The sequence below is a fragment of the Eimeria maxima genome, genomic scaffold (assembly GCF_000499605.1).
Source record: "Eimeria maxima Weybridge genomic scaffold, Emw_scaff119, whole genome shotgun sequence".
Classification (NCBI taxonomy): domain Eukaryota; phylum Apicomplexa; class Conoidasida; order Eucoccidiorida; family Eimeriidae; genus Eimeria; species Eimeria maxima.
Window position 1 is genome coordinate 1 of NW_013563422.1, and position 17,500 is coordinate 17,500.

Here is a 17,500-nt window from a genome sequence, read left to right on the forward strand (position 1 = left end):
ATGTTGCTCTTATCTAAGCGCTTCTGCTGCACTGGCTAAGCCCTGTCACATCATAGCATGCATCATGTAGTTGCTGCTACATCTGCTTTGCTCAATGTGCAGACATGCACCAAATCTAACCCTACGCTCCTAAGGACCAACATTAGCTCACCACTCACAGATTAATTTTCCACATGCTGCCCTACGCTTCAGTAGGGTTCATGGCGCTCAATGGAACTGCAGCGTACAGGTGCCAATCGGCCTCCTGTTACTCATTGTATCCGAAACTAAAAGGCCAAATAGTTGTTGGAGGGTGAGCACCAAGGCAAGATGAATTTGCGAGATGCATCTGCATGTGTCTAAACCTTTGGGGGGGGATTTCCTCATACCTGTCAATATGCACACCACGACAACGCCTGGATGCAGCGTACCCAATCTTGTCCTCTAAAGAATAAAAATCACACCTACTCAGTGACGCCTGCATCTACCCGAAAATAAACATATAAAATGCGCAGTGCAACTGCGCGCGCAACGGCATATCTGCTGCTGCCATTCAGAGAGTAGTTGTGTTGTGCAGTAATTCAATACAGCTCGCGACGATCTCTGGTTCTTGTAATCTAGGTCAGCCCCAGCAGGTATAATTTTCAAATTTGCGGAGGCACGTGTGCCAAGTTGTTTCACTTGTTTCACTTGAACACTAACGACAATCAATCATGACACATTATTTTGGCACACAATATTTGGGCACGGAACTGCACTGTATTTGTCAGAATGAAGGAGTTCGGTAAACAGTGCATTTTCGCAGTGCATTTGCCAAGCTGTAGACTACTAATGGAAAAGTCACCTTCATGGATTAGAGTAGCATCCGTGCAACCCAGAGTGACTTACTTGACCTTCGCTCTTTCCTCACATCATATGAAGCTCACGTTGAAGAGGAGCAAGTGGAAGATCCCAGCCTTTTTTTAGAATAGGCGTTTTTTGTGGTGATAGCAAGAAACACACGATATTCTTCCCTCTATAAATGCATGAAAACATCGAGCCTGTTGCCCATCGAAAGTCAAGAATTTCAACATACCTGAAGTGTGTAATTTCAGAGATGTGAGGGGCTAGTTCGGTGGGTGTACGCCTTAAAGGATGAAGCGATAAACTCAAGTAGAGTATTCTCATTCAATGCCAGCAAGCGATAACCCCTTTCTACCCTTTAGGAATAATGCAAAAAAAGTTCCTAAATCAGCAGATAAGTGAAGGCAGATGGCATTGCACTGCCTGAATTTGTATAAAAGCTTACTAAGGGGGCACAAGAACGAAGGTACTGCTTCGTAAGAAGACTGCTATGCTAGAAGCCAGCCTAATAGTGGTTGTGATGAGCTTCGTTAAAAAATGGATTTTTAAGCATTTGTACTACCGTATATGAATTTGTCAGAGCTGGTATTCGAATGTGAGCGTTCACCCTGCAACACTTCGCCAGGATTTTTCTTCGCTTCCCTGATAGGCATTTGCTATGTGAAAACATTCAATGCTACTATTTTGTCTAGCTTTCTGCGATGACACATGAACGGGAGACTCTCAAGGCAACTAATTCATCTGTCTGCCAGAAAGACAACCCCATGAACAACTACGCCTGTGTTAATTCAGATGTGCAGGAAGATAATAGTGTTCCAAGATCCAGCATACATTCCAGGCAGGTGGCTCGAGAAAAATTTGAGACATGGACACGCGGCAATGGAAAACGGGCGCCCCGTTGACAAGTCTCTCAGCAGGTCGAACGTGTCCACATTGCAACAAATGTAATTTAGCGTAGTCCATTTTCCTTAGTATTCCAGTGAAACTCTCGCTAGGTAGAATTTCCGCAACTGTTGCAACAGAAGGCGCGTCTCCATGTGAGCCACGGCCGCGCCGGTAGGATCGATTGCGGGCTACACCACTGGAAATCACCCAACTGTCAGCAGCTTTTTTCCTTAAACATTTTATCTAGATAGCCCACCGGCAACTGTAATTGTGATTCACAGGCCTGGGCTAGTGCCAACTTTCTGGTTTGCCCGGGAACCGTTGTATACCGTGGTCACCGCGGGAATCAGTAATATTATTAGCACTAAGCGCACAAAGTGGGACTTCTGGATTACAATTTACACGGGTACGAAGACACAAATATTTGTGAAAATCTTGGCTGGTTTTGTTTCTGCCCCGGTATAACGCAGAACAAGGGCTGTTGGCTGTCTGTTCAACGAACAATTGGTTTCGTAGCATTGAGTGCTCACTCCTGCCCTCATCCGAAGACTCTCTGCATATGGGTTTTGATGATCTCACTGCCAAGCCAGAAATAGGTCAGTGTCTTCGTCGGCCTACAACGTGTCGATTTGCAATGCTGGGGCAGAAGCAGTTATTCCCTTCAACTGAGTGGGCGGGCTTGCCCCTTAGAAACAATGAAGAGGATACCCACTCGTGGCAAGTTGTTGACGGCTTTGCATCACCAATGACAAAAGACAGGATTGGTAGCAGTGGACTGGGAGAACGACTCGGGAGAAACCTCCGGCAGAACCGTAAACAGGCTCTGACCATTGTTGCCGTTGGGGCACTTGCGGTAACTTTTGCGGTCCTCCGGTGTGCTGTTCAAGGGGGTCCGAATAGGACGACGGGTGATGAACTACGGTCTCTTAGTGGGGTTAAAGGGGTTGGCCCTAAGGCTGCTTGCTGGGAGGCAACAGGAAATGAGTTTGAGGAACGAGGTTCGGGTGACCAAACACTCTTAGAACAGGACTTGGTCCGTCGAACATCGATTTTTTTGAACTCTTTAGTGACGATTTTAAGGAACAACGAACCTGTGTTGGCTCGAATTCCTGTGCATACACGAAGTAAAATTCTTTCCCTTCTTCTCACCCTTGTTGTGCAGGAGTTAGCGGCATTAGCATCGGTTTTAGGTGAGTCTTCAAGGGCTGCTTTAGTGTACACAGTTCGCGAGGTTGGTGTAATAACACGCCGCCTGGGAACGACAATTACTAGAAAGACAGGAGGCTTCTGTTCGCGCCGTCTTCAGCTTTACCTCAGCAGCGTTCTTCGGCGTCTCGAGCTGTCCGGGCCACAAGGTACCCATATGCCCCCACTCGAGCGACTTCAGAAGTTACAGGACCTCTTACAGTTGCAGGAAGAGATGCTACTGAATCTCAGCTTCGTATTCGACCACCTGACCAGAGGATTTTCCTCTGGGAATGACGCCGATAATGAGACCTTGATGGCAGCGAAAAAAAAACTTGGGGATTTGCTACACACAAGGAAGCAACACATATTCACGAACCCTACACTCTCTCGTTGGCTGCTTGAAGACGAAAATCAAAGCAAACGCTTCGCTGTTGCAACCCCGACGTATCTCACGTTCCTTCAGAAGAGAACACCTCCAACTGTTGAGGAGATGCTCAAGGAGTTGAAGACCCTTTCATCCACAAGGCGCGACAACATCATAACCCAGCACGCTGCACCTGCCGATGAGGCAGAGACTAACACAACCGAGCCTAGTGACTCGACTTTTGCTGAAGGAGAATTGTCAGAAACTGGAGGGCCTTCAGTTCTTCTTGGGCTTCAAATGGTTCATGGACGCACTTTTCAAGATCCACTCATCAGTGGCCAAGCCCCCTTTTCAAGGCCAACGCCAGCTGTGTGGGGAGGTTGGGGGCGTGGCTCTGAGCGACAAGGCGCAGGCCTTCCACCATTAGGAAACAACGGAGCCCTTCATCTATCTATCGTGCACCATGATCAAGTAGCTTCAAGCTCTGCAGCGTTTCCCCTGTCCTCTGCCTCTGGGGGATTCTCTCTTCACGCCGTGAGTAATTCCTGCTCGATCATCTTCCTTGGCTTCCCCATAGTTCTTTGTTCGTACTATTACGCCACGCCAAAAGTGTTCTCGTCTTGTGTCCTGTTGCGGCTGCAGCTGTCTGCGCTCGATTCACGCATGGTCGATAGAAGCCACAATCCCCAAGATCGTTTGGTGGGACCTTTCTTCGGCTCAGCATTAGAAGGGGAAGTTCCCGTGTCAAGGGCACCAAATCACCAGAACGGTGCAGAGGAAGGTACTTCTAACCCCTTCACTTTGCCAGACGTTTTCGATTTTTTGAGAAGACAGCTTGGTATGAAAACGCAGTATATTGGGCATTGAACAGTCATATTTGTGTTAGAGTACATACTACACGTATGAAACGCTCATTGGTGGTATATTGAGGCGGGTGACCTGGGCTTTTGAGTAGGCAATGCAGAGGGCCTTGAGGTTTCTATAGCGGAGTCAGAAGTTTTCAGGACACTCCAGATGGTACATATCGCACTTCACCGGGCGTAGATAGTATATTTGGCACTGCATTAGAGGGAAGGCACGGGAGGTAAGTGCTGTATTCAAACTTAGGACAGTCTCGTCTTCGTTTTTAAATTAGGATGGAAGCGCATTTCTCCTGCGGGCTTCCCCTCTGACCACACCTATTCGTTGCTGAAACCTCGTATCTGAAATGAAATCTACTCATTTGGCTTGGTGACTTCATGAGGAAATATGTAATCGCGTCAGAGGCTGGCACTTGTCACTACGACTATTGGGGGAGTGCCAATTGCCGTGAACCACAGGGATTGTGGAGCCCACAAAATTGTCTACGCATTGTTTTGTCTTATTGACATTTGCGTCGGAGTGCTTGTTATCGAAAGCTTTTTATTCAGGATTCTCCTCCTTCATTTCATTCTCTGTTCACAGATGTTGTACATACAACTCTGGGGTTAAATGCAGAATGCTCTTTCTTCGACATTCCGTCATTTCTGTGCTGCACGTCTAAACACCTGTCAACTAATGCAGCCCTTAGTGTCCTGGCTATCGCCATGTCAGTCTGCCAAATCGCAGTAAGGGCTGAAAATATGAGGAGGACGGTTTGAAAATGCCAACTCTTGTCAGCCGTACTCAATCGCTGCCAAGCATTTCCCGGACATCAACTGAATCCGCCTAAATGCCATTTTTAGTCCTTTTGCTGTTAACACAGAGGAGCGTAATCAACGTTATTTGCGTTTTCAAAGTTCTTCTTTGAACATCTACTGAAGTACTGTTCCATGTCTCATAATAAGGCACCTGCCACACGAAGTTGCGTGGTTGGCCGCCTCCCCCATTGGCACCGTGCTGGCGAGGATAAGGGAAGGTTCGCTGCAAAAGGGCATTTTCGTATTGCACTACAGAAACGCAGCCTGAATTGGCGGTAGGAGTATTCAAGTACGCAAGGGCGGGGTGCTTTCCAACAGAAATACTAGCATTTGCCCACATGTACCTATTCTAAGGTCTTCCGACATTACAGGCTGAACTGCAGGTAGTGCACAGAATCAAGCTACCACATTTGCCTCCAGGGAGCTCAGGCAACGTATGGAGCGGTAGTGGTTAATCGAAGGGACCTCAGAAGGTGAATCCATACTTGTGTAGATTATTTATGTTCAGCAGGACAGCCAACCCACCACACCTGCGTCGGTTTCCAAAGCCGGTGGTCCACACCACCGGACTGTCCGTCGCGTTGGATCTGGATGGAGTCGCCCCTCTCGTTCTAATGCAGGTCCATTCTTTGCTATTTTGATTGTTCCGCGTTTAACTATGCGTGGCGACAACCACCAATGTTCTGTTCAGGCACTGATAACGCCGTGCCTTAGCACTGTTTTCGGCCCGAACATCATCTATTAAGAGACTATCCGAATGACTGGATTGAGGAGGCACCCCATTCACTAGCGGCCTGATTTAGCCGCTACATTCGTCAATCCCCAGTTGAAGGTTCTCGCAGATGCTGTAGTGAGCAGCACAACGGTGCACAAGCGGGGAACAAAGGCCGTACGATATAAAATTACTTCAGTTGTGGTCTAAATAGAAATTACATCATATGGAGAAACTTCTGTAGCGGCCACAGGGCCGGGCAGGCGGTGGCACGGGCGATACCCTGCCAACCCCACTCCAAAAGGAGAAAACCCCGGCACTGTTCTGTTATTGGGTGAGGAACCCCCGATTAGACTGGATTGCCTCACGTGCATTGGGAATCTGTTACTTGAGCATCGCTTCCCAAGAGCTACGCGCTGCAGCCGCCATCAAACACGATGCATTTTGCCGGTAAACAGGCGGGCAGCTTGCATGACACCCAAGCAGGCCGCCATCAATACAGATTTCGTTGGTTGAAGTCAGCACCACATATCACAGTTATGAAGGGAAATATTAACTTACGTCTCTCACTGCACGAGTCGACAAGCTGCGTGGTTTTCTGCGTTTGCAGGAGTTGGGGGGTTGAGAGACTCGCACTGCGTCCGACAAGCTTAAGAGCTGTGCATGCTTCCTGAAATGGCGGTATGCTTACAGGAAAGGATCAATACCAGCGATGCCTTTGTGCACACAGTATCGCCATACATGGGAAAGAGTCAACTACAGAGAAAAGGACCCGCAAACCAAGACGGTGTACTCTGCCACAGACAGGTGAATGCCCTCCTTCAGAAGGAGGGACGGTGCATTTCCTGGACACACGAGAACCTACAGTATCCTCAGACAACCACGACAGAAAAACAAGTAGGTTTACGAGGAGTTGCGTGTGTTGCTCACATCCGTGGTATGCGGATTCAAGCACTTCCAGGTTTTCGTTGAAGTCTCTGGGAGTTCTCACAGGTCAGACGATGTTCCCGAAATTCAGATTTCGTGAACGTCACCCGTCCATTCGAGAAGTGCCTCGCGAGCTCAGTAGATCACTGGGCCTCGGGCATCTCGACTTGTCCTACCTGGCCTGAAAGTGCCACGTGGCTATACAATGCAGAATCCACATGGGTGAACTCCTTGGGACTTGTTGAAATGCACGGAATCGGAATCAAAATGGACATCTTCCCTCTCGCCACGTAGGAAACCACTGATGGTGACGATAAAGCAGCACCAAGCTCCCTACGTTTCACGCCTAGTTGGACGAGCGATTCGGAGTTGTTTGCGTGATTAACCACAAAGCATACGTTTTGCTCATTGCAGCCAGTTGCGAGCTGTCCGCTTCCGCGGCGGAAGGGGAAACGTAAGAGCTGCCTCTTCCAATACTGAAGACATACCTGCTTTGGTCAAACAAATATAATATGGCCCTCGATTGTCGTAGATATCTTTGTTACGCGAGGAAGTTTGGGGATTGTTCGTGTTTTAAAGGCGAGACCACCGCAAGCTCGTGTGATCCATGACACCAGTGATCACCGGCGAGCGGGGTGGAAGAGCTTGGGCCGTCTTCGACTCTATAGTGGATCCAACCAATTCCTTTCCCCATTTTCAATACAAAAAATTAACGGACCGTCCAATAAATATCCTTTATGCCCTTGACTTGTTGAGGATTTCCCAGTTGACCTCTCCGCGCCTCAACGCAATGACCTCCTCCTCCGGGTTGGCCAGATGACAGGCCGATGCTGAAGCATATGCCTGGCTTTCATGGTTATTTTTCAGGCAGCTCTTCAACTTGAATCTTATTTCTGGGAAGAGCGGGGCATTTGAAGATACGCTTCCCAATGTAGACCAATACATCTGACGGGTGTGCACCATCATGAGTCAAACACCACTCATCCAGCTGGCTTATTGAACATTCTTTCTCCTTTTGCTTCTTCGCAGAGCTTGTGGGCTCTTAACTACAATGCAGGAAGCTTCTGAAGGAGACGCTTCTACACAACATGACTCATATTCGTTTTCAAGCAACAAAGGACAGAGGAGACTGCCTCCTCAGCGTCTTAGTGACCTCGCCAAGGGTTTACACAAAATACCAGTGGCCCGGATGACCCATGAGGCAATTACATACAAAGTCGGGAGGCCGGGTGGCCATGCCTCCCTGCGCACCCGCGTTGTGTTTATGATGCCTGTTGTCGTGCTCGCGTTAGTTTATATTCTGTGGGGTTGTGCCATGCAGCTGAGGGCAGGGCAGTGGAGGGAGGAAGCATCAGTTAGGCTGCTTGCAGCTGGAGGAGGAGAAGGAGATATTTTTCAGTTGTGCAGGTCAGGGCAAGGGGAGCCTCTTGGGAGCCAGGGCACCATCGCAAGGAAGTATTATACACCTGAAGAGCAAGAGTTGCTGAACCATGCTGCTATTGTCATATCTTCATTCGCGAAAACAACAAACGCCATGGAAGGAATTATACTGAACCTACAAAGGGAGAACAAACACAAGATAGCATCTCTCCTCTTCAGCTTTGCACTCGTTGAACTGTCGGCCATATCGATGCTGGTCGGTGGGGACCTGCACTCCGAGTTAGTGTCTACATTCGTCTCTGTTAAGAAGGCGTTGGAACGTGTTTCCCCTCAAAATCCAGAAGGAATCATGCCAAATGCAGATTCAAAGTACAGGCGCCTCCACTCAATCCTGAAGAAATTCTCTTCTTCAGTACCGACGAAATCGTACAGTGGACCAGACAGGATCCAGCAGCTCCGTGAGTTGCTTCATCTGCAGGAGGTGGGTCTGACGCAGGTGCGTACTGCCTTTAACTACATATGGGAAGCGATTTGGCCACCGGAAAAGGGAACGATGGAGATCCCTGAACACGCTTTTTCCCTGCTCAGCCATACCGTCTATGTGCGCAAGAACCACATTGTGCGAAATCCAACTCTGAATCAGTGGCTACTGGATAACGAAATTGATCAGAAGCATTCTCCCGTCCTCCCTAGATCATACCTGAAGGCTGTCTTGAAGTTGCCGCAGCTCACATTCGACAATTGCCTTAGTGAACTCACAGACCCCAGATTGCCGTGTGGCGGGCCGAAGGGCATGAGGGCAGAAGGGCCGCAAGCGAGGCAGGCCTTACAGGAGGAGCATGACGGTGCACAAGAAGGCCCTAGTGTAAGCGGTGAACATGCCAGACGGAAAGGTGGTCCCAGTGAAGTAAAAGTATTTGAGGGAGGAGCAACTTCTGCTTGGAGTGTCGCCAGGTACTCTGCAGTGCCTCCTCAGCCCCTCTTAGGGACGTTAACTGGCGCCCACTTTAGCAATGAGTGGAAGCAGTACCCCACTGGTTCTCAACAGCCTTCACAAAGGGACGTCGAAAATTTTCAAACGGAAACAGGCAAACATTGGTTGGAGCTCGAGACCGCCGGTACGGCTTATGCGGGTTCATCTGGGAATCAAGGAAGACAGGGCGGACCTGGTTTCTATGGTCCTGTGGGTGGCGTTCATTTGTTGCCAACGAGTAGCAGCAGCATCCCTTCTCCCTCATATGTGCTAGGCATATCGCCACAGAAGGGAGAACGGCCTCGGCTGACGACGCTTGAAACACCACTTCAGCTGGAGACGCAGACGGAGGAGAAGTTGTCAAAGGCACCAGGCGCTGCTAGGCTAGGTGTACGCGAAGCTTTCCGCGGCATTGCTTTGGGCGAGAGCCTATCCTCGCAGACAACGGAGAGCAGTGCCCCAGGAGACGGGAGTAGGAACTTCGTTTTGGGTTTTGGGATCGGAATGCCATCGATGGGGAATTTGCTGGACCGAACTAAAGAGGGACGACCAAAGTAGGGGCCGCGACATTTGCAGGGGAGACAAAATCCCCTAAATAAGTACGGTTTGCTCCAGAGGTACTTCTGCTGGAAATCCATAGTTCATCTGCTTCTAGAAACGGCTCTTCTTGGTTTCGTATTCAGCGAGGAGTTGCCTACCATATCCGTGTGCTTGGTGCAGCAGACGATGCCAGCTGTAGACAGCAACAAAAGAGTAGGCACGAAAATGCCTGCGGTTCCTACATTACACTACATATGTAATGTAGTAGACAGTCTGAGATTGCCAGAGGCTTCTAGTAGCTTTCCATTGGCGTGCACGACGGAAAATGACGTTGAGAGGGCGAGCATCGAGCTGCATTCAATACCGCTCCGCTACAGAAGTTCGGAGAGGGTGTTTAGGCATATATTCCAGTTCATTTCTGGAGGGAGGGGATACTAGAAAAACTTTTCTCCGCTGTTCAGTCACACTAGAGACTCCGTACGGCTTTGTGGATGCCGATGGACTCCGCCGCCCAGGTGGGAAAGAGCGGGAAGTTGCACTGGCGCATCGACTGTGTGCGGCCTAACATTTCCCGAGAACGTGATTGTTGTTTTTATTTTGATTTTCAATAAGCAAGTGTACGTACAGCTGTAACATGCAGGGCGAAGCTGCGAATGCGTCAGTAGAGGACTCTCTGCTCATGCCTGCACACCCGACTCTGGGTGCATGCACATACTATTAATATGTTTATCTATGCTGCATGCCAAACACACATACTTACATATATGTTCCAACAATAATGCTATGCACAAATGCATAACGTAACTTTTGCGTATATACCGTGGTAGACTCAAGCTCGTGGCCGCAGGCGCATTTGTAGTCTGCCATGATATTTATGCAGAAATGAAAACGGGAACATCGCAGTGAACAAATAAACACAAAAAGCGAAACACTGGCAGCAAACAAGGAGCGGACAACGGAGAAACGAACTACTATATATGCAAACTGATAAGCATACGCCTGTGGTGCACATCGAAAGACGCATTTCAACATTTAAACTGAAGGGTTTGATTTTTTAGGTTGTGCTGCTCCCCTTGATGCGAACATTAATACACTATATTCTAAGAAAATAAGTGCCTCAAAGGGGAAAAGGACGAAACGAATCCCCCCTGTAATTAACCACATCTCAGTGTCCTGCAGTTGTAAGCATGCAATTTTTTAGCATTTGCATTACTTGCGATTAATATGCAAATAGGAAGGACAGGACTGCTAAATAGTTCCTATGAAAGCCTGGCTCAGCAGATCTGCAACGTGGGGGCCCCCGACTAGCTTCGGGGGCCCAGGGGCCCCCCTTGAGGTTCCTTGTTGGGGCCCCCCTTGCACGTGTATTGTTGGCAGTTTTTGCCCCTTATTCGGTCCATATTTTGCATTTTAAAAGTAGTAATAAAGGCCGTTTATCTCTTTTTTCCCTGCTGAATCCGCACTGGATTCCCTGCAGTGCCTTCGAACCCGAAGGGGCCTCAATCGCCTGGCCGCCGCCTGCAAACGAGTGGCCACTAAACCCTAGACCCTATAAAGACCCCTCCTGTGTTTTGTTGTTGTATCTACATGAGGAGTTAAGCGTTCTTCTCTTTTGCACGAGTATAAGCGGACGAGGCCCTGCTTGGGGATGGCGGTTTCTAATGTTGCAAACCCTTTCTTAGGATTTCCCCCTTTCCTTTTCATTGCCTCTGTTTCTAGAGGTATATAGGCTAAGGAAGACTCCATGGACAGCTCTGGTTGGGGTACATCCGTTTCGGGGGCCCCCGTAGGGGGCCTCTCTATTGGGGGGCCCCCCGGTACGGAAAGGGGGGAGAGGCGGGGAGGGCCCGATGGTATTTCAATTGAAAAACGTTTTATTTTTAGCACTTCTTTGTTGCATCTACAATTTGAAGGTCCAATTATTCCTGCGAGTGATCCTCCATGTAATCATTGTAAAAGTAAAAGGATAAAATGTATTTGTCAATCGGTGCAGCTTGTTGGCAAGTAAGGCAAATTAACCCCTGATACTGGTGCTGTTGTTGTTGTTGTTATTGTTGTCGTTGTTGTTGCTGCTGCAGTAGCAAAAAAGAAGGTTATGATAAGAGTATCATTACTAACAACAGCAGAACAGTAACAGCAGCAGCAGCAGCAGCCAAAACATCAGCAGGAATCGATTTTGTGTTTAGATTACATCTTTTCTTCTGTGCAAATCCATAGGATATGTGTTGCATCTTCATTCATACGTCTACAACTACAACATCATGAACTATATACCTGCTGCTACTGTTGCTGCTGCTGTTGTTGTTGTTGTTGTTGTTGTTGTTGTTGTTGTTGTTGTTGTTGTTGTTGTTGTTGTTGTTGCTGCTGCTACTGTTTGCAGGACCCCTGGTTACGACAGTCCTGAATTATCTGTTATAGTAGAGAGACTAGAAAAGAGTCGCAATAGATTATCTTTTATACCAATAGAAGAATGGAAAAGTCATACAGCAAAAACGGATCTATTAAAAAGTGTTCTTCCTACTATAAGAAAAAAGGTATATTTGCTGCATGCATGCATGCATGCATATACACCTCAAGCCTGTATCGATACCACCCTGTATCTCTCATGCTGCTGCTGCTGCTGTTGTTGTTGCCGTTGCTGTTGTTGCTGTTGTTGGTGGTGGTTGTGCTGTTGTTGCTGTTGTTTTTGCTGCTGCTGTGTGGTGATTTTCACAGTGGATTCACCGTTTGCAGCTGCAGCTGCAGCTGGCTGCTGCTGCAGCTGCAGCAGGAGGAGCAGCAGGAGACAAGGGTAATTTGTTTTTCTTTAATTTTTTCTTTGCTGCAGGTAGTTGACAGAGAAGGACATTCACCAGAATTGTTAATAAACTCATGGACAAAATTATATGAAATTCTTGCACAAACCCCAGTCATAAGACCTAGACTGCAGCACTTGCTGCAGCAGCAGCAGCAACAGCAGCAGCAGCAGCAGAAGCAGAAGCAGCCTAAAGTTTTTAAGAGCATTCATCTATGTGAATGTCCGGGAGGATTCATCGCCGCAACAAATCACTTCATTAAAACAGAAGCTCGTGGGTTGCTGCTGCTGCCGCTGTTGCTGCTGCTGCTGCTTGTGGTGGTGCTGCTGCTTACATTGCTGCTTGTGTTATTGCCTACGTTGCTGCAACTGCTGCTGCTGCTGCTGCTGTTTGTGTTGCTACAGCTGCATCTGTTACTGCCACTGCCTGCTGCTGCCGCAGCTCTAAGAGTCATGTGCTTCTACCCTCCCATTTGTTCTTACAGCTTCTAGCCTGCCCAATTTGTTGGTTGCTGTTTGGGGCTGCATGCATGCACGCATGCATGCGTGCATGCATGCATGCAAGCACTAATGCATGCATGCGCGTATGCATGCATGTCTATTCTCAGGGTCTGTATTTTTCTCATGGCGAGCTGCATCGTTAAACCCTTATTTTGAAGGGTGTAATCCATTAAAGGTATTAGATGATGATGAGGTGTACAGACACTCGGAGAGAAGATGGATAAGCAGCCCTGATGGTAGCGGCAACATATGCAGCAAAGAAAGCATTGAATACCTATGGAAACAAATCACTAGACCACTGCAGCACGGGGTTCCCCCCTTTGGCTTGGTACGTAGCTTGTAGCCAAAAGAGGTCTAGAGGCGAGGGTTTAGGGTTTAGGGTTTGTGGGTAGCAAGGTCAGCGGGCAGGCCTACGCCAGGCGAATCCGCCGTGGGATTCCCCGAAAACGTCTGAGAGGGGAGAGTTTAGGGTTTAGGGTTTAGGGTTTAGGGTTTGTGTGTTCAGGCGGATTTTGTGACAGCAGATGGTTCCTTTGATGTGCAGCACGATCCAGGGAGGCAGGAGGAGTTGGTTGCTCCTCTGGTGTATGCGGAGCTCGTGGCTATATTAGGTTTGCTGCAGCTGCAGGGGTCTGCAGTTATTAAGGTTTATTCTCTTCATTCCCATCACTCTGTCTCTCTTCTTGCTATTCTTAGCATGTGCTTCTCAAAGGTAAACCTCCTGCTGCTGCTGCTGTTGCTGCTGCTGCTGCTGCTGCTGGGTTGTTGCTGCTGCCTTCGGTGATTTCCTGCTGGTGTGGTGTGTGGTGTATCCCTGCTGCACCTGCTACTGTACCTGCTGCTACAGCTGCTGCTGCTGTTGTGCATGCACGTGTGTGGGGCTGTTGCAGGTAGCCGTTGTAAAGCCTGTAATGAGTAGATCAGGCAACAGCGAACTGTACGTATTAGGTCTAGGGTTTCGTGGGATCCGATCCCCGCTGCTGCGGGCTCTCTCTAATGCTGTAGACAACTTTTCTGCAGATAAGGCAATCATACCTAAGGAATGGATATCCGAAGTGAGTTGCTGCTGCTGCTGCTGCTGCTGCCTAGTGTCTCCTTGTTAAAGTGTCTCCCTATCCCCGAGATATCTCCTCTTCTAACTGTATGCTTCCCTAGTTGTCTCGCGTAATAGATATTTCCGAGGGTTTAGGGTTTAGGGTTTGGGGTTTGGACTATGTCTGATGCTGCTGCTGCTGCAGGAATTCTTGGCTGAATGCCGGCAATGCGCTGAATACTTCACGGAGCAGCAAGCGGAGCACATTGAGCAGTCTCTTGAGTGCGTTGCCCCTTCTCTGCCAGCCCCATTTGTTGCATGTATGTATAAATGCATGCAGCCATTCATGCATGCATGGATGGTTATATGCGGGTTTGGGGCTGCATGCATGCAGGCGCTTCAAAGCAATGAGTTCTCATGATCTGTGGCAACTGTCTTTGTTAAAAGAACAAGTAGCTGAAGACTTCATTACCTCTAATGGACTCAGGTGCCTGTCCAGCCCCTAAAACCCTAAACCCTAAACCCTAAACCATAAACCCTAGGAGACACCGAATACTTGAAGCCGTCATGAGCACTTGTCCAGTGCAACAACACAGTACTCCGGAATCTCCCGTGTTTCCCCTTCCAACCCCGCCCACAAGGGTTTAGGGTTGTAGGATTTAGGGTTTAGGGTTTAGGGTTTAGGGTTTGCTGTGTTGTGCAGACCCATTCGATTTGAGGATCGCCTCATACCTGACAAGGAGTTCGTGAGGGTTTGGGAGGCTCATGGATTCACCAACTCCACACGAGGAGGCAGCAGGTACGCGCTGCTGCTGCTGCTGCTGCTGTTGCTGTTGCTGTTGCTGCTGTTGCTGTTGCTGCTGCTGCTGCTACTAATGTGCTACTGTATATGTATTATGTAAAATCTGTAAAATCTGCATGCTGCTGCAACAGGTGCTGCAGCTGCTGCAACCCTTGCACCCCCCCACAGCAGATAACTGCTGCATCTGCTGCTGCATCTGCTGCTGCATCTGCTGCTGCTACTGCTGCTGCTGCTGTACAGGGAGCGAGTGCAGGGTGTATTAGACGACAGGGTTCGTTTCCACGAGGTGTACACGGAGCTGCAGCAGCGGCGCATGCAGTCATGGCAGCAGCACGGGGGCTGCAGCAGACCTTTGTGTCTCCTTACACCTCAAGCAGGGATAGAGGCGCTGCTGCAGTGTACGTACACCCCATTTGAGGAAGTTAAGACTATCGGTAAGGAAGAAGCAAACATGCAGATCGTGCTGCTGCTGCTGGTGCTGCTTCTGCTACTGCAGGTGCTCGTGCTGGCTGCTGCTGCTCCTACCCCTGCTGTTGCTGCTGCTGCTGCTTGCATATTTCATGCTGTTGCTGCTGCTGTTGCTGCTGCTGCGGCGCGCTTGTCAACGCAGGGTTCAGCAAGAAGAAAAGGAAAAGAGGTCGGGCAAGCCCTCGCGTGTTTAGGGTTTAGGGTTTAGGGTTTAGTGGAGGGAGTCGTACTGGCGAGGGAAAGCTAAGGACTCGCTATCAAGGTTTACAATAGGGGGATTAACACAAAGCTAGCTTCTAGGCTTTAGGGTTTAGGGTTTAGGGTTTGAGTCTCTGTGGAGCAGGCCAGAGCGGCAGCGATGGGCAGGCGCATACGAAGACGTTGGTTGCAGATTTCCTATCGCTGGATGGTGAGGGTGTAGGGTTTAGGGTTTAGGGTTTGTTCATAGATTTAAGCTTGAAGTTTCCGTCTCCTCTGTGTCTCTCCAGGGGTTGTCCAAAGATGAGGGTTTAGGGTTTAGGGTTTAGGGTTTGCTTTATCTGCGCAGGGGACGACGAGGACGGCGATGCGCCAGTGAGTCTAATATCCGCTTGTCTCCCTGTGTCGCCTTCCTTGCTGCTGCATGTTTGCTGCGCAGCAGCAGCAGCAGCAGGTTCTGTTGCTGGTGCTTCTGCTGCAGCGGGATCGGCACGTGGAGTGTGTGCGCTGTGGGGTTGCTGTTTGTGGTGTCTGCTGTCTCTGCTGCTGCTGCTGCTGCTTTTTCTTCTTTGCTGCTGCTTATTGCATGCAGCGGAGGAGACAAATGTTTGCTGCTACTGCTGCGGTGTCTCCTTTTAGGCACAAGGAGGAGAAGCTACGTGGCTGTGCCTCTACCCGGAGGACCCTCGAAGGCGGCAGCAGCAGCAGCAACAGCAGCAGCAGCAGAAGGGGGCCCCTGACGTTGCATCGTTCTTTAGTGCCTTTGCTGCTCGTGCATCGCAAGGGTGGGGAGAAGACAACAATAACAGCAACCAGCAGCAGCAGCAGCAAGAGAGATATATTCCTCTTGTTCCTTCTGCTGCTGCTGTTGCATGGAGGGAAGAAGCCCTGCATGGATTAAAGAAAGGAGAATATAATGCGCGCCCTTCTTGTTGGATATCTCCCCTACGCCCTCTAAGTACTAAACCCTAAACCCTAAACCCTAGAAACATTATAAACCCTAAACCCTCAATCTTATCCACCACCGCTGCTCTGAATATCCTTTTGCTGCCGCTTCTTCCTTCTTTTATTCCTTTTATTATTTTTTTCTTTTTATTTATTATTTTTTTCTTTTTATTTATTCTTTTTCTTTTTATTTATTTTTTCTTTTTTTTTTTAATTTAGTTCCTTATAAAGTACAGATAAGTAGATTTGCTGACGATCGTCTTATGACTGCTGTTGGCGAACTCCGTCTACGTATACCTTTCCTCCTTCCTTGTGAGTCTCCTGCTGCTGCTGCTGCTGCTGCCGGTGGTGCTGTTGCTGCTGCTGACTCTGATCCTGCTCCTGCTGCTGCGGTTGATCCAGATCCTGCTGCTGTGCCTGATGCTGCTGCTGCTGCTTCTGTGCTGCAGTCTCTACAGCAGACTATCTGCTGCTGGAGGGTCGTGCTGCTGCTGCTGAGGGAAAGCTAAGAGGTAATCAGCTACCACCAAGCAGCAGCATCGATTTGCTGCTGGCGCTGAAGCAGCTGCAGCACCCGTCTGCTGCTGCTGCTGCTCCTGCTGCTGGCGGTGGTAGTTCTTCCAGGTCTTCTTTCACAAGGGATCCTTCAGGTGGTGGAGCAGGAAGCAGCAACGGCACTGCAGCAGCAGCAGCAGCAGCAGCACCAGAGGAGACACCAGAGTACTGGAGGAGACAGTATCCTGTATGTGTAGAGATTAGCTGCAGCAGCAACCCCATGTCTCTTCCTCTGCAGCTGATGATGAGACGCTTTGGCTGCAGCTGCTTCGTTCTCTTAAACCCTCCACTGCAGCAGCAGCAGCAGCAGCAGCAGCAGCGGGTGACGAAAGGAGAAATAAATGCAGCACTACCTAAGGGAGAACCTCTCCTGGGGATTGAGGAGACAGATATCCTTAAGGCATTTAAAAATGGGGAGACAGCAGAATACTTAAAAAATGTACGAATCTAGGGTTTAGGGTTTAGGGTTTAGGGTTTAGGGTTTGCACTGCGATAGTCTTTATCTATGGATGGCTCTAATAATAAGACAGAAGCTGGTTATTAAGGCTCCTTAGGGTTTCGTGTCTAGGGTTTAGGGGTTTTGGATCTGCCACCAAGGGTTTAGGGTTTGGGGTTTAGGGTTTAGGGTTTAGGGTTTGTGGGGTGTTATGTGTGTGCAGCAACTGCAGCAGCGTGTGCTGCCGTTGCTGCCTGATGGTGGTGTCCCCTTAGTGTCTATAGATATAACAGGTCTACAGGAATGGAGACAGGAGGAA

At 49.0% G+C, this 17,500-nt stretch overlaps 3 protein-coding genes across 3 annotated transcripts in view; all 3 read left to right on the top strand.

The window, feature by feature from the left end:
• Positions 1–2,266: 2,266 nt before the first annotated feature.
• On the top strand, positions 2,267–4,126 carry EMWEY_00015060 (hypothetical protein, conserved; the record flags this gene model as incomplete). The annotated part of the gene is made up of 1 exon (XM_013477330.1): positions 2,267–4,126. One exon carries the CDS (start codon positions 2,267–2,269, stop codon positions 4,124–4,126), a length of 1,860 nt encoding a protein of 619 aa, XP_013332784.1.
• A 3,481-nt stretch (positions 4,127–7,607) lies between these two features.
• Positions 7,608–9,467, top strand: EMWEY_00015070 (hypothetical protein, conserved; the record flags this gene model as incomplete). The annotated part of the gene is made up of 1 exon (XM_013477331.1): positions 7,608–9,467. One exon carries the CDS (start codon positions 7,608–7,610, stop codon positions 9,465–9,467), a length of 1,860 nt encoding a protein of 619 aa, XP_013332785.1.
• A 1,726-nt stretch (positions 9,468–11,193) lies between these two features.
• The window catches only part of EMWEY_00015080 (ftsJ-like methyltransferase domain-containing protein, putative), a gene marked incomplete at both ends in the record, with an annotated part of 6,493 nt that continues 186 nt past the window's right edge, over positions 11,194–17,500 (top strand). The window contains 16 exons of the mRNA XM_013477332.1: positions 11,194–11,266; positions 11,528–11,579; positions 11,830–11,983; positions 12,165–12,240; positions 12,852–13,072; positions 13,250–13,456; positions 13,635–13,799; positions 13,983–14,059; positions 14,172–14,264; positions 14,481–14,576; positions 14,820–15,013; positions 15,391–15,456; positions 15,595–15,620; positions 15,885–16,203; positions 16,640–17,184; positions 17,405–17,500. The exon at positions 17,405–17,500 is cut by the window's right edge and continues 186 nt beyond it. Coding sequence (XP_013332786.1) covers positions 11,194–11,266; positions 11,528–11,579; positions 11,830–11,983; positions 12,165–12,240; positions 12,852–13,072; positions 13,250–13,456; positions 13,635–13,799; positions 13,983–14,059; positions 14,172–14,264; positions 14,481–14,576; positions 14,820–15,013; positions 15,391–15,456; positions 15,595–15,620; positions 15,885–16,203; positions 16,640–17,184; positions 17,405–17,500 — 2,460 coding nt within the window. The remainder of the gene's footprint in view (positions 11,267–11,527; positions 11,580–11,829; positions 11,984–12,164; positions 12,241–12,851; positions 13,073–13,249; positions 13,457–13,634; positions 13,800–13,982; positions 14,060–14,171; positions 14,265–14,480; positions 14,577–14,819; positions 15,014–15,390; positions 15,457–15,594; positions 15,621–15,884; positions 16,204–16,639; positions 17,185–17,404) is intronic.